Source organism: Syngnathus typhle, linkage group LG4, assembly GCF_033458585.1.
Source record: "Syngnathus typhle isolate RoL2023-S1 ecotype Sweden linkage group LG4, RoL_Styp_1.0, whole genome shotgun sequence".
Classification (NCBI taxonomy): Eukaryota; Metazoa; Chordata; class Actinopteri; order Syngnathiformes; family Syngnathidae; genus Syngnathus; species Syngnathus typhle.
The window spans coordinates 15,557,011-15,572,666 of NC_083741.1; the positions used below are offsets into that span (position 1 = coordinate 15,557,011).

The window sequence follows — 15,656 nt, forward strand, 5'->3', positions numbered from 1 at the left end:
GGGGGAGACTGTTAGTTTGCGACTGTTCTTTACCTGCCGATCCAGCATTTCAAGAAACGACAAAGCCTTCCTCCCCATCGCACGCACACAACAACACGCTCCCCTGACAATTCCTTCCCAGCAGGGAGCTCATCCTTTATTCATTTTTTATATATTGCCTCCTCCGAGTGGGCTGCTTGGCACGCGGAAATCGCTGCACTTAACCCATTATGCTAGGTAACGCTCCCCAGAACAGTCACTCCCTCCACGGGATAAATTATTAACTTCCTTCACATCCCACTATTTATCACCGAGCCCCATCGTGTGGAACCATTGCTCATATCCATGGCAACAAGGGCCCATTTGCGCTGCTGTCGGATGTTGCTGATGATGGGGCGGGGAGGAGATGAAGGAGGAAAAATACCTGCTTTTGGCAGGAGCGTATTGCTTGCACGGCGCCGCCCGTTTTGCTGGCTTTAAACATCTTCACGTCCAATGGTACTCCTTATTCACAGACCCCGCGCTGCCCTCGGGTCGAGAGATGGCAGCAGTGGGGTTAATTGGATCAGAGCTTTTCCCTCGTCTCCATGGAGATGAATCATACACTCGGGGGTGACAGTCGGAGCCTTAGCGCCACGCTGTAACCTAATCACAATACTGAATCCCGGTGAGAGCGGCGACATAACTCAATAATACGTACGTGAACCTGCCGTGACCCGCATCCCTATCGCCGCACAAATACACAGGCGCACACAACCGGACCGGTTAAACACACAGGGTTCGTCCCATGATGCCGGGTGCATATGTGCATGAGCTGGAGAGGAGAAGACCCTCACAGGTGTCCTAATTCATGAGCGTTTGCAGCTCATGAATAATTAAACAGCAAGTGCAAATGCTCTCCTTTGATCATTTACATCCACGTCTAACAGCATTAATTAATCAAACAAACCTTTTCTTTATCCCCAGGAATAGAAGGGGGAAAAAAGGCAGGCGGCGGCAGGAGCGTGCAAACAAATATGCAAAACAGACAATTCTCATAGCAAACAAGTTGACTAATCACACCACTTAAGACACATGTGAGCAGACAATTATTTGTGATGCATGCCCGGATGACTCGACTTTCACAACTTCTTTCAGAGAAATTATAGTCTCACCTCCTCCAAGTCGTGACACACATTATGCTAATGTACTCAAACACAAGTGTTGGAGTGTCAATGAAGTTTTTCCACATTGTGGCACTATCAGTGTGTGTGGGCGGTGTCGTTTGTGTTTTCCTACCTTATGAATTCTATATTTAACACAGAGCAGTGTATGCAAAGGTAATGTATACATGTACACTTGTTTGGTGATCCTTATTGTCTTTGGGCTCAGCCCCAAACTTGCCATTTAATCAGAAGCCCCTTTGCATGTCAGCTTCAGCCATTTTGTTTTAAATCCAACAGTCAGTAAGCGAGTAATTAAAGATTGGGCAATTTTTAAATGATCATTTTCTCTGTGGGCACCTCACACTGGTGATTTTTAAACAAACATGTCAATTTTCTCAGACTGAAAAAAAAAACGTGTTGCAAATCCGAAAGCTGGTTAATAAACACATTCTTAAAGACATTTAGTCAACAAAGTCAAGTGTTGGGAGTCTTTACAGTCTTTTACAATACTTTCACTTTTAATGCAAATAAATCTCTTAAGTAACGGTTATCGGACTCCATGACTACAAATAAGCAGTATAGGCCCTGAAAAAAAAAACACATCACTCTATCACTGACTAACAGTTCACTAGCTTCATTTTGTTTTGATTTTGTCAGTATACCACGCACACCATCTTATCATCTGTGCAACAATTTTGACATTGCATCGACCTGTAACAAAATACGGCCAAACTGGAACACTTACATCACTGAAGTCTGAATATTACTACATCTTACCGATTCATTTGTGAAACTCTTTTTCGTATGTGTCTGTATGTCTGCATTGCACTGGCTCCTGGGGGTGAACTCGCGCATAACAGGAGGAGCACAATGTTGGGTTGAAAGAGATTATTGGCACTTTTTGTCATTACAAAATGGGAAATGATTTCAAGTACTTGTGTTCTGGGTAACAAGCATAGTCACGGAACGGATCAAACTCATTAGTCAAGGCACCACCGTATTACAGAATACCAAGTGCAACACTGCTCCTAGTGTGAAGTCTCTGAGTGCATCTACATAACACAAACACACAGACTGCTGAGGATTTCATAGGCCTGTCGACACACTCACTTGGCGAGAAAGACCTTACAGGGAGCTACTCGTCAGCTGACCTCTTGTTTATCCTAACAATGTCTCAAACAGAGGCCATACACAGAGTCCACGTAGCGCTCTCCTCCTTTGCTTAATCTGCCGCTTCTCCAAACCACCTCCCCTCATTTTCCTTAATGAGCCAGTCTGCATGCGAGGCACACTCACAGAGGCCTCGTCTTATCCAAACACAGACGCCAATACATGCGCAGACTTAAAGTACCCAGCAGACTCCCCACGCTCCCCTCCTGTCGTCAATTTCCAGGAAACAGTGAAAGGCACGTCCGACTTGTGGACCATATCAATATCCTCCATAAAGGGGAGGGACGGACGAAGGAAGGGAGGGGCGGCCCGCCTCACAGGCTTCTTTTAGCACACCTCGTAAAAGCTAAATGATAGTTGAAGTGAATGAGAACACGTCAAGGTGTGTGTCGGAGGGGCAGAGGGAAAAGTGAGTTGTTAACAAGATAGCAAGGGGTTGTAAAGAAAAGAGATGCGGATCTTGCACGGGCCTGTTTGGGGTGCTTGTGTGTGAGGAGTGTATGTATGATTATGTGAAAGTATACACCTCACCAGGTGTTAAAAAGAAGAGACCACGATCACTCATTTTCAAACTTTTTTTCATCATTGATGCAATCAACTGTACTAAGAAACTCAAATTAACCCAAATTAATCCAAGGTCAGCTGTTTTGTGCTAACTGTTCATAATTTCTTTCCAGCCCCAAACCATGATGTCGCCACCACCAAGTTCTTTTGGTGATGAGCAGTTTGGTGTTTTGGACATCGAGTGGAAAAATTCAACCCAGTATTGGGTCTCATTGGTTCTCATCATATGTGTGTACAAATGTCGAATGAAGCATCCAGTGAGATTACATAAAGTTAAATAAAAGATGTAGAAGTATGTGTGCTGCTGTAGTAAACTAGTTCAGCCAAAGTTTAGTCAAAGAGCGGAGATCTTTCTTGTGCACGTTTAAATATGCATGATGTGGTTAAGAGTGGAAAGGTCGACAACAGTTGAGATCCTCTGCCGAGGTGGTAAACAGACCGCGGTTGAGCCTTTGACACAAATATACACGGTTGTTGACATGCAGAGGTGTCGAGCAGTTGCCGAGAGGATCAATGGAACAGAGTGTTTGTGTTTTCCTCTTCTCAAATTTTCTACTGAACGAAGCAGCGAGGAAGAGGTTGCAATTAAAATCAGGATTAGCTCAGGTACACAAGACAAGCTTTGCCATGTTGTCTGAGCTTTGTATACTATCGCTGTCAGCACCACATGCAAGAGAGAGTCCCAGCGGCTGTGTGCGACCTCCAGGAGGAAACACAATGCAGGATGAGTCCCACTCAGGGGCGGAAGCCCACGAGCAAGAGCTTGGAAGAGATAGAAACAAGGCGGTGACAGAATGACAAGCCGACAAGAGGCAGAGAGAACATGTAAAAGGACAAAATGCTTTCTTCCTGGCTTGGGAGTGTCTCATTTTTCTCATTAGAGGAGCTCCGTGGATAAAAGCAGGCCTGATAGGCATGTTTTACACTCTCTCTCTCTCTCCCTCCCTCTCTCTCCCTCCCTCTCTCTCTCTCCCTCCCTCTCTCTCCCTCTCTCTCGCTCTCTCGCTCTTTCGCTCTTTCGCTCTCTCTCACTTCCTCTCTGCTTCTTCTCTCTCCCACTGTGCATACACTACTTAATTAATTACACCTTATCATCATATTGCTATAACAACCACTGGCGGCTAATTAACAGCACGCCTCGATCGTGACCCCGTATTCAAGGGCCGGGGCGAGTTTTTGTGCAAAAGAGCGAGATGCGAGAAACACCCAGCAGGGGCGGAAGAAAAGCGGCGACGACGTACGGCGGAGGTAAGAAAAAAAGCAGCGTCGAAATGAGGAGCTCTTTGAAGCGACAGACACAAGAAGGGGGGGGGGGGGCAGAGGGGCTTAGAGGAGATAGATGGAGAACCGCCTCTTTGCGCCATGCTGGACTGCAAGCAGCCTGCCTGGAGCCAGAGAGGCTGGTTCAGAGCCTCAACTAGGGGGCGTCACACCCCGGACACGTCACTTCCAATCGCCCCTGAGCCAGCCTGATCCTGGCCAGATTGTAACGCCAGGCTCCTGTGGCCCCAAACACACTCAAACTGATTTTATCATGGAGGAGGAAGGCGGGAGGAATTGTTGAAGTGAAGCAAAGCCTAGAAAAACACATGCAAGCCTGAACAAGCTGAAAACCACGCAGACCACATGAAACACCCTCATGGCTCAACTGAGCGAGAGGGAAATGAGGAGCAAGAAAAGGGTGCGCTGGAGCCATAATTTGCTTAGTGGATGTGATTGGATTAGTGCTGGGGTCATATTATTCTTCACCCACATCTCACACGCGCACAAACACACTCACGCATACACGCTCGCACACACACTTCTCAAAGCTCAGTGCCACAGTCTAAGCAATAATAGTGTTTGACTGCGCTTAAGCAGAATGACATACATTTATTTTCCGAATCTGCTCAACAGTTTTTTTGAAGAGAATGGTGACAGAAGTGCAAGAGAATTCAAGCACAAGCACATATACGGAAGAAAAACGGAAAGGTATAGAATTAATTTGAAGGCCAGAATGATGTCACATAAATTAAAACATACACTACATCTGTTCGCAAAACACAAAAGATGAAATCTATATTTTTCTTGTGACTGGAAGAACAAAAAATACAAAAAGTGTAATAAAGATGCATATTTAAAAGCTCTGAACATTTTTTTTCTTTCCACAAGTTTAACACAGCAACATCTTTTTTTTCCATTCATTTTAAAACATTGTCGCTTGAAGTGCATGGGAGACAGCACCTTTAACTTCAACTTGAAATTAACAGTGATGAGATGCAAGTTTAATTTGTTCCTTGATCACGCTTGTAACTAAAAGCACTTGTATCTCCAATTTTCTTTCCCCGATTAAATCACTAAGGCCAGTTGTAAGCTAGTCGATGACATTTTGCATTGTCTACATGAACTGAGCAGACGTGAACAAAAAACATCGTTCTTTGTCTACATTAACTGAGCAGACGTGAACAAAAAACGTTGTTCTTGTTTTAAATGTCCATTGTGTAAGGCTTTGCTTTATAATTAGTTTGACAGTAAACATCTTCTGCGAGTGGCAATAGACAACTTGCAGTCTCTTCCATATCTGCCAAACTGCATGCATCCTTTTGTGGAGTTGAGTTCATTGCCACAAGACAGCCATCTTACCTTAAACGTTTTCTCGCAATTCAAAGCAAAAACATATGTTATCTACTCTCTCAAAGCACTACTGTTTTTCCAAATATAATCTTTTCAGTCTGATTCTATGGATTGCACTTGATTAATTTGACTGAGAAAATAAATAAACGAGAATGTGGGAAGAAAGTGAGAGTGAAAAGGAATCAACTGCCAGTGATCTACCAACAGGGTAGAAAAGTCATGTTCGCTGTCAGCCATTAACATGACCACAACTGAATTATTTAAAGCACACTCTCACCTGTGTGTGAGTGTGTGTCAAACGGTACACTGCGAAGAATAAGGGCTCAGTGTTGCCATCATGTGGCTGCTAGGAATAAGACCCTGGTGCTCTGTTTCAAGCTCCACAGCACACACACGCAAGATTCATGCCCTCAGTGGCATGTGTGTTCATGAGCACACATACTGTCAGCATGCTTAAGAAGACATCTCCCCTTTAGGTGATGCATGCATCCTGTAAGATGCATGGCTTAGAGCTCAAGTTCAAGCCACTGACTTAGATGACAATCAACAGCAATCACATGCAGTTTTTCCTGTTAACTAATTTATGTCTGCAAAACGCATTCATTTTATTTCGTCTTTTGGGGAAAAATTCCCATTTCGCGCTGCACGCAACTCTGAGCTCCCAAAACATGACAGGTGTGCTGGTTGGTGTGCCAGTATTACAGACCATTGAAGTGGATGATCCAGGGTTACCGTGGCAACAACAGAGACGCTATCCGCCCCATTACAAACCATTCAGATAATGAAGATGCTGATCTCAATTACCTAATAAATTCTTGCTGTCCACTGTAACAAACTCATATGACACAGGATCCAATCTCGAGAGGAGGTTTTTGTGTTGTGGCTCTTTCGGAAGAAAATCAGAGAAGCAGGAGATGTGAGAGATGAAACCAACCATTTTGATTTGAAGAGCAAGAAAAAGCAAATAAGGGGAAATGATGGGTGAGGATGAGAGTGGAGTAGTGCCTGTGGTAGGCGAGGATTGGGGGAGAGGGTGGGGGGATATGAAGGGAGCTAACAAGAGCCTATGACAGTACGACCCGTGCCTTCCCCTGACAGGCTTTATTACAGTGCCACCTGCAGAGAAACAGCAAAAAGCACTTAGCCACAGCCGACAGAGGAGGAGAGAGAGGGGTGGAAGAGAGGGAGGGAGGATGCGTGCAAGAGATAATTGACAATGGAGGGGATGGAGGAAAGCAACAAAAAGGAGCAGCATGATGGAAGGATGTTAATTTCATTTGATGAGAGATTTGGGGTGCTTCAGATTAAATCATTAGAAAATAAGGTTTTCATCCTGCAGCTCATGCTTATGTTTGAATAGCACTCAAAGAGAGCAGAACTCTGCATAAAAGGCGCCCTTTTTGTTTTTCAAACTGGGCAGAGGTAAAGAATGCTATCTGTTCCTTTAATACAGCGTATTTTTATTCTTGGACTCTACGATCAATGGGCACCTTCTATCCTCCCTCAGACGCTTAGCAGCTGTCAATAAGATGATTTGAAAAAACAAAGCAGTGCGAGTGTGTGGGCAGACAGGTTTAAGCCCTGCTTGAACACCTGTTTCCTTGGGCCTGTGAGGTCAAAGGTGAGTCTCTCGAGGTCTTTACTAAGTGGTCAGTGCTCAGGCTTTCTGCTAGAACCTGATCTCACTGGGTTGACCTCACAATAAGGGCTAAAGATCAAATATATAGTCGCCTAATCCCTATGCGGTGTATATATGATATACTCATTGAGTTAAACAGCTGAATTTTGGTTCTGTTTTATTCATTCACTGTCATTGTTTGCTGCAATTTATGCAGGCCATGAGGAGGAAATAATTAAGGAGATGAAATGAAGAGAGGTTCATTACATCCTGAATGGTGGCTGTTCACATCTATTAGCGCTTTGTCCTGCTGATGTATTTGCTGATGAGCTCAAGCCAAGTAATGACGTGCTCTGCTGGCTGTGGATCTATAGGTCTCTCCCTAAATCTGCGGCGGCTGGCTCCCAGGCTGTGGATGGAAAACCACAGTCACTAAATCAAATCCATCCGCAGGAAAGAGGAGCGAGTGAGCGGGTTGGGGGGGCGCTGAAAGTAAGGAGGGCGAAGGGTCTGTTTCTCAGCCGGTTGGAGAGAGGAATGTGCTGGAGAGTGGACAAATCAAGCAGGAGTGACTGCACAATGAGGTCAGTGTGACCGGAGGAGTCTGACTCACATGCAGACAAACAAACACTTTAAACACACACATACACACAGAGCCAATGATTGAGTGAGGCCATAACCCCATGCCCACCCTGAGAGTGGCTAATAACTGTGGCGCGGTGCCAAACCCACTGTCTCCTGACTAATTCCCGCCACACCAAACCTCCCCTAAGAGTGGCGCCACTCTGCAGAACAGGCCTCTGATTCTCAACAAAATCCTGTGATCATTACTGAATTAGTCGAAAACGATGGTGAAAAAAAAAAAAAAAAAAAAAAAAAAAAAAAGCTGCCGTCTGTAGCTGGACCAAGTCCCCTGAAGAAAAGATGTTATGGAACCATAAAGAAGAGTGGTAAAAATGCAGGCTTTCATTGTGTCAAAATAGAAAATGGATTGAAATGTGCGTTTGATTTTCACTTTTCAAGTCACAAGGATGCTGGCAATTGTCCAAATGTTTTTCTTTTTTTCCACTCGCCACCAACTTTATGCATTCTACAGTAATGATATGCCGGGAACATGGAGCAATTAATGCTTTCAGCGATTTATTACAAAGCCAAGGTTGACGTACTGTTTGGTCTAAGTACCAATGTTGCCTGAGGTAAAATGCAGCTAGTTCATTGCTTGAGAGAACTTCTTTAGTGTGCGATAACAGCTGTAAAATGAGAGGAACAAAATCTGAAAATGAACAGAACTGTAAAGGTTATCCATTGTTGTCTTTTACTTAACGTGTTGGGTATTGTTTTGTTCGTTTATGGAGTTACAGTGAGGTGGCATCTTGCCAAGGCACTGTCTCTATGTACACACACACTTTTTTTCCAGCTTCTTGGGAGCTGTGACAAGCTTGACAGTCTCTTGGGAGATTCACCCTCTCACCCACAAGAATAAAAGCAAAGCAGCAGAAGGGGTGGGGGAGCAAGCAGTCCTTTCTTGTCACCCGGTTGCCTGTCCAGTCATCATTTTCTATCAACTAAAAGACTCAACGGAACAGGACTAATACACACTGTGTCAGCCTTTGATAAAGGAAGTGGAATCCTCCTCCTAAAAGCAAATGCCAAATATCCTCAAGTACGCCCCCCAACCTGGTGGTGCTCCACACAGCCGCGGTGGGTTATTGCAATTGTATTGAACTGGCCAGCAGCCAGAGTGGAAACACTGCCAAGCCCAGCTGTGATGTTGTCATCACAATACACTGAAAGCCTCATCTCATAACAATTACATGTGCGGTTTGTGTAATGCAAGGACAAACACATGTCAAGGACACAAACATGACTAAAGTGGAATCACTAAATTAGTACAAGCTCTTTTGTACAGCTGTTGTATTGCATGCATGCAGGTGAACAAAATACTGTGGTTGGTGAGTGCAAATTGCAGGGGGAACCAGAAATGAAATGCCCAACAAGACTGCATCCAAGGAGGCTGCATCCTCTGTTCATGTGTGTGAACACTGAACAGGTCCTTTTATTCCACATGAGTAGAGGATCCGGGACGTGCCATGACAGCGTGAGCGGCAATACAAGGGACATGATGGCGATTACTTAAATAACTCATGAAAACGCAGCTCTCAAGCCCCGCGGGACCACTGAGAATCATGTCGAGCGCTAGATTCCAACGTGCGTGTCTGGGTTAGTGCTGCGGTCTTTGTCACGACTCTTTAACCAAGTGTCAGAGACCAACTTGTGGTTTAGTTAAGGTGTGTGCGCGCGTGTGTATGTGTGTGTGTGTTCTGTGGTGAAAGCGAATGTGTGTGTGTGTTCTGTGGTGAAAGTGAATGTGAAGGCTTTCTGTAAACGACCGGGGGGCCCTCATGGCTAAACAGAAAATAGCCTGAGAGAAAAAACAGGGAGGAAACCTGGGTAGCTCGGAACGTTGATCGGGAGAAGCAGATAAGGAAGTGATAAATATGGGTGCAGGGATGCCGAGATAAAGAAAGGAAAGTGAGTGGAGCAATAATCACATTTACATATAAAAATAAGGAAGGGGTGATGTAGACCTGCGATAAGGTCAATAAAAACGTCAAGAGGGAGACAGCAACGCTTTTCACATAAACACACAAAGCCACGGACGGCATTCCAAAGGGGGTCTCACATACACATTGCTTTCTTTTTAGACCCATGCTCCTACTTGAGCATAAAATTCTCATCTCTTATTTAGAATTTAAAAGAACTTCAAATTCGTAAAAGCAAATCAGAATGAGCAAATCAAGCCAATTAAGCATAAACCAAATAAAACAGATGAGCTAGCGGAATGTAATAACCAGAAAATCATGGTTGCAGACAAACACAATTCTTATCCTCCAGTCATTTACCTTGGTAGACAATGAGCAGCGTACGGTAATTACAACTGCCAACCTCTAGCGCAGAAATGACCTAACTTCTAACACAACTAAAAAATTTGGGTATAAGATCAAAGCAGAATTTTCTAAATCTTCAGCATTCATAAGAGCATGACTCACTGGAGCATGGGCGGTCGACTGGCTCGGATATCTCTGGCTCCAAGGTCACTGGGTGATGAGCGTGGTCGCTTGCAGGTTGCGAAATCTTTAAGCTTTCCTCCTTGCCGGCTCTCGTCGACTCCTCTGTCACAGTGTCGGCCTGAAAGATAAGAAGGAGATTTAATTTGAAGTAGTAAGTGCCATTTCAACTGTGACATTCTAACGGTAATAGAGCAACAACAAAAAAACACTGCATAAAAAAAAAAAGTTGCATATGAAATCTTTCCCACATGATCAACTGAATCGAGTGGTGGATATGGATCTCCCACTGTGCCCAGATTAATAACAAACCAAATATCCCTAACCACAAACAAACCAGATGAAATAAAATTGCCATTTTGCAATCTCATATTATGTAGACTTAGTCATTATATAATTGGCATTGCGTCCATCTTCAACTATTTGAGGTGTTGACATCCCCACTATAAGAAGACCAAGAAGAGGAGGAACATGGGCCGATGCAGCACAGGAAGCCTCCTGAGAAGTTACAGAAGTCAAAAAGCAGCTGCAATCCAAGACATAAAGAGCAGCTCTGACAGCTTCAGTCTTTGCTCCACTCTACAGCTGAGAGGAACCCGGGATGAGCCTCGAGGAGAGAAGCAATGTGACCATGAGCAGGAGAGGGGAAACGGAAATGCTGGCTGTCAGAATGGAAAGACTTTAAAGGAGCCTCAGCGTATATCATTGACGAGAGACAGCAAGGTAGGTGTGGAGCGAGCTGAGACAAAGACACATCCTGCTGTTATGAAGTGAACATATCACCCAGTCGGAGACAGAGACACTGAGCCACAAAGCAAAGGAATGCCCCGAAGACTCAGAAGACTCAAACCCCTCTGAAACACATACTTATAAATATATACAGGATAAGATTCTTTTGAGATGGCCAGGATTTCTCCTTAAATCTGCCAATGACAGCGATGTGTCCAGGCCCTGCCCCTTCATCATACTTCACAGTTGGGATAATGTTTTGATGGTGTTATGCTTTGCACTTCTGCAAAGTTCAAACATGCAGCAATTTATTTTTAACAACAGTGGCTTTTTCCAGTTTGTCCTCCAGTGACATCAATTCTTCTTTAATGTGTGACCTTTTGTAAATTTGGCACCAGAGATGTTTGCATGTGACAGATATTTTTTAGCTGACATTGTACAAATTTTCTTCATCTCATTGAGCATTCTTGGCTGTTCCACTTCTAGGGAGTATCAACAGTGGTGAAATTTCTCCAATTATAAATAATCTCTCTTTTGATGAGCGTGAAGGATTTAAAGAAAATCATTACTTCTTAGTGTCGGGCTCCTGAGAACTATTTTGTGTAAGGCAAAGATGAAACAGGGTTGCCAAGATTGATGCTGAAATGTCGCTACCGTTGCTCTCATGCGACTCATCTTCGGCCATCACACTTGTTATTAACAGTCTGTCACGTTGCACAACATGAGTGTCTTGTGGGCACGAAGTACATAAGAGCTTCAGTGACGAAGGGACATTAAAGGCCTGATTCTGAATTGAGAGTTGATGAGTGCACACTCATGTTGAGTCACAGTGGAAGATAGGGGCATTAGATGCAGCGCACGAGTCAGAAGGTGAAATGAGAAATATCAACAGAGGCACTGCTAATTGAGGTTAATTCCTCTGTTGAACAGTCTCGCCTGTAATCGGCAAGGAGGACTCTGCCGCTAATGGAGGATGTTGAGTCTGCGGCCAGCTTTCCGTCCTCAATGAAGCCGACAATATTAGTGCTTGAGTATCAATAAGTATAATTCATCCATTCATTATCTGAACCACTTTTGCTGATGACATGTCACCTTTGTAGTGGGAGTAACAAATAAACAGCTTTGAAATGAGCAGGATTAGCTTCGTATTTGGAGAATCCTTCGCGAGCCTGCAAACTGCACCCAGCCAGGTGAGCACACAATCAAAGCAATAGACAAGTGTAACAAATGACAAGTGTTTTTGTAAATAACATCTACTGACACATAAAGTACTGATGTGATTCTTCGCGACATAAGCACACCCTCATTGTCCACTCCAGGGACGAGCACTTTCTTCAGAGGCGAGCTAATCGATAGCCGAGCGCTGTGCAGCATTCGCCACGCGACGACTGCACCATTAATTGATGGGGGCGGACACGCCAGTGGTGGTGGCGGGCATTGACACACACCGTCAAAGGTCTAAACAGGAAATACACTCGAAGTCGTTAAGTTTGTCAGCAAGGGCGACAAAGGAGAGATCAATGGCAAGTCGAGTTGTCAGCTGCTGAATCACAGGAGGAGATTGTGGGTGTACACGAAATGTTCACGCTTGACTTGCCCCCGGACACTCTATTAGGTAAACCTACTACTGTGAGCCAATACAAGAGCTGTATGATAGAGTCAAGTACATTTTCCGATATTTGCAGTGGTGAAAAAAAAAGATGGATAGATGTAAATGAGTGGATTAATCTGTTTAATTCTTATTTCACAAATGCAACAGTAATCATAATACCTACTGGCAAGGCATATAACATATTCCAGAGATTTGTTTTTTACCGGACTTCCACTTGATGTTAGCTTCATTAGCCTGTCAATGGAGTTTTGCATTGTGTTGTTGGATTTAAACCAGCAGCCTTTCCTAAATTATGAATTGGTTAAATGCTCAATATGTATTTTTTTGTTTGATGATTAAACTAGAAATAGCAATTAAAAGGACTAAAGCAAGCTGTTGGTCTCTCTTTGTTTTTTTAAGATTTTTTCTTTATCTGCTGCTTGTTAAAATTGCTGTCACCCAAAGCAAAAAATAAAATAAAAAATCAGTCCAGTAGTAACTATCTAAAAGTATTAAACTGCTGCATTGATATGGACTAAGAAAATAATACGTTTTTCTTATTGGCCAGTGAAAAGGCAAATAATCAAATTAAGCCTGCTGGGTGACTGATGGCATTAGAAAAGAGCAAAGCAGATGCTTTGCTCATGTAAAGAAAAATGTCATGGATTACTATTAGAACAACAGTGGGGATATATTCCTCCATAGGGATACAGTGACTCTCCCTTCGGGATTTCGAGGCAGATGTCACCCACAGGACGTGACTGCCCTACAATGTCATGCCACCATGCTGTTGTGCATATGTGCCAGCGTGTGCGGCGGCTGCTGCGTTGGTGTGCGGTTCGGTTCCGCTGACATTTCATCAAACGCGCTTGACATTTCCAGAGGATTTAAAGATTTGATCCCTTCTGTGTTGAGGAAGTTGCACACTGCCCTCCTCACCACTCTGAGGGAGGCCGGCGGCGGTGCGCTTCGCCCGCGAGAGGCCTTACCGCACACCATTTTGGTGATGTCACTCACCCGTAGATCGACCACTGCACTACACGCTGCCTGCCTTTTAGAAATGACTGGTTCACTTCTCACTCTTTTAGTTATTATTCCCCCCCAAGCAGTTGAGTGTTTCTGCACGCCTCAACCCAGGCAGAAGAGCGAGGACCAGAAGATATGAGAGGAGGGAGCGGATATGGTGTGGGAAGCAAAGAAAACAAGAAAGTGTGAGCAAGAGATCTGTTTCTCCAGCTACAGGCTAGTTAGTGGAGCAAACTGACACACAATGACATCTCTCTTCCACTGAACTAGACTGAAAAGGGCTCACGACACTTTGTGCTCCCCCTCTCTCGCTCCCTCACTCTCGCTCTTTATCACTCGCTCGCTCATTCAACTGTCCCTCCATTGCTCTCATCTCTCTCCATCAGCCCTGCGGCTCCGGTGTTGCTTTTTCTGCCTGGATGGACACTGCAGTAGTGCTGTCCTAGCTCAGGGCTCAGCTTACACCTCACCACAATATGTCGAACACACACACATACATTCCTGATATGCACATATGAACACAGACATGAGGAGGCCCGAGGTCTGGCAGGGGTCAGTCAAGGGCAAAGGAATAGGAAGACAAACAAAAACAACCTCACGCTCTGACACGGTAGTACAGTAAATAAATGTTTATGCTACGCTTATGGCACATGTGTGTTTGTGTGTGTGTGTGTGTGTGTGCTTGCGTGTGCATGTTTAAATAAAGAACACAATTCAGACAACACGCAAAACGTATACAGTATGTGAAGACGGGTGGGTCGACAAACACACACACACACACACACATACATATACACACGTACACAGACAACACACAGTTGGTGACAACTGCTGGGCTGCAGCACCGCTCTCCCAGGTCTATTAGGGAGTCTAACAGAAAAGGGTAAGTGCTATCGATTGGCCTTGTGGTCACAGCAAAAACAAGCTGACTATTAGTGCTTTCTTTTGAGCTGAGCACGCATGCACGCATACACACAAACACACACAAACACACACGCATACATATATGCACACACATAGATACATAGGATTTGATTATTTTGTTGGAAAGTCAGACTTGTAGAGAGAAAGAAGTGATTATTATTGCAAGAAGACAAAAAGATCTATACGTGCCTCTCCTGTGGGCGGCACTGTGGCATTATGAACATACAGCATATCACTTTTTTTAAAAAGCACAAGATTAAGACACCATGGAATATGAAAGGATTTAAAAGAAGTTACAAAATGAAATTTGGACAATCCTATAAACACAATTGTCCATCACCTCTTAATGGACAAAAAAAACAGGACTTTTTCCAAAGGTGCACTTTTGTGCAGTATAAGATCTTTTCCAGCACTTTTGTGGAGGTATTACAGCACAATTTAAGCAACGTGAAAGGCTGTTGTCAGCCAAAAAATACAGCTCAACTCATATATCTGTTGCCAGGCCACAGGAAAATGTATACAGTGTGTACTATATTGAGCAGAGCGCAGCAGAACAGCCGTATCCTCCAGGGGGAGAGCAGTAAAGACAGAGAGAGCCATACATAAATATGGGAGGCAGAGAGACCACAACACAACGGCCTGTTTTCTGCTGGCTTGGTAAATTGTGTCCAGAGGGCACACACGCACGCACAACCTGTCATTAGTAGCAGCCTCCTGCAGATGCAACATCTTGCGCGTGTGTACGTGTACCTTTGAGTTCAGGTTTTATGTTTTAGACCAAAGCATTTGTTGTCCTCTCTGATGTAACCTGTCATCCGGATCACAACCTGACACGATCAAATCTTGTGTGATGAGTTCAAAGACCCCCTACCCCACACTTTTGCTCCTGTACACTCCGTCCTCCCTCCGATAGCTTCCTCTGACGCCGACACACACATTTAGCCGCAGCCTTCTGTCTACCAGCTGCCACTTTGCAGCCATTCATCAGAGCTATGATTAGCCAGCGGAGGAATGTCATGTAGCTACAGACAACTTCTCACCCCGACCCTGACCTCTCACCTTCGGACGACCCCGGTCGACCCCGTGCTGCGGCAGCTGCTATAGTGCCACGGCCGACACACTCCATTAGGTCTGACACCTGCTTTTACACACACTTTGAAATACGAACGCACGCGCACACAAAGATGCACATGATAGAAGGGGGAGCAAAGCAAGATTTAGAACTCTTA

At 44.4% G+C, this 15,656-nt stretch overlaps 2 protein-coding genes across 2 annotated transcripts in view; both read right to left on the reverse strand.

Annotated features, from left to right (window-relative positions):
* The window catches only part of LOC133153022 (cytochrome c oxidase subunit 4 isoform 1, mitochondrial), a 116,236-nt gene extending 101,888 nt beyond the window's left edge, over positions 1 to 14,348 (reverse strand). Inside the window, exon 1 of the mRNA XM_061277042.1 lies at positions 14,345 to 14,348. The gene's annotated coding sequence lies outside the window, so the exon portion shown is untranslated. The remainder of the gene's footprint in view (positions 1 to 14,344) is intronic.
* Positions 1 to 15,656, reverse strand: part of gse1b (Gse1 coiled-coil protein b) — a 137,194-nt gene that overhangs the window by 93,710 nt on the left and 27,828 nt on the right. The window contains exon 2 of the mRNA XM_061277037.1: positions 10,140 to 10,278. Coding sequence (XP_061133021.1) covers positions 10,140 to 10,278 — 139 coding nt within the window. The remainder of the gene's footprint in view (positions 1 to 10,139; positions 10,279 to 15,656) is intronic.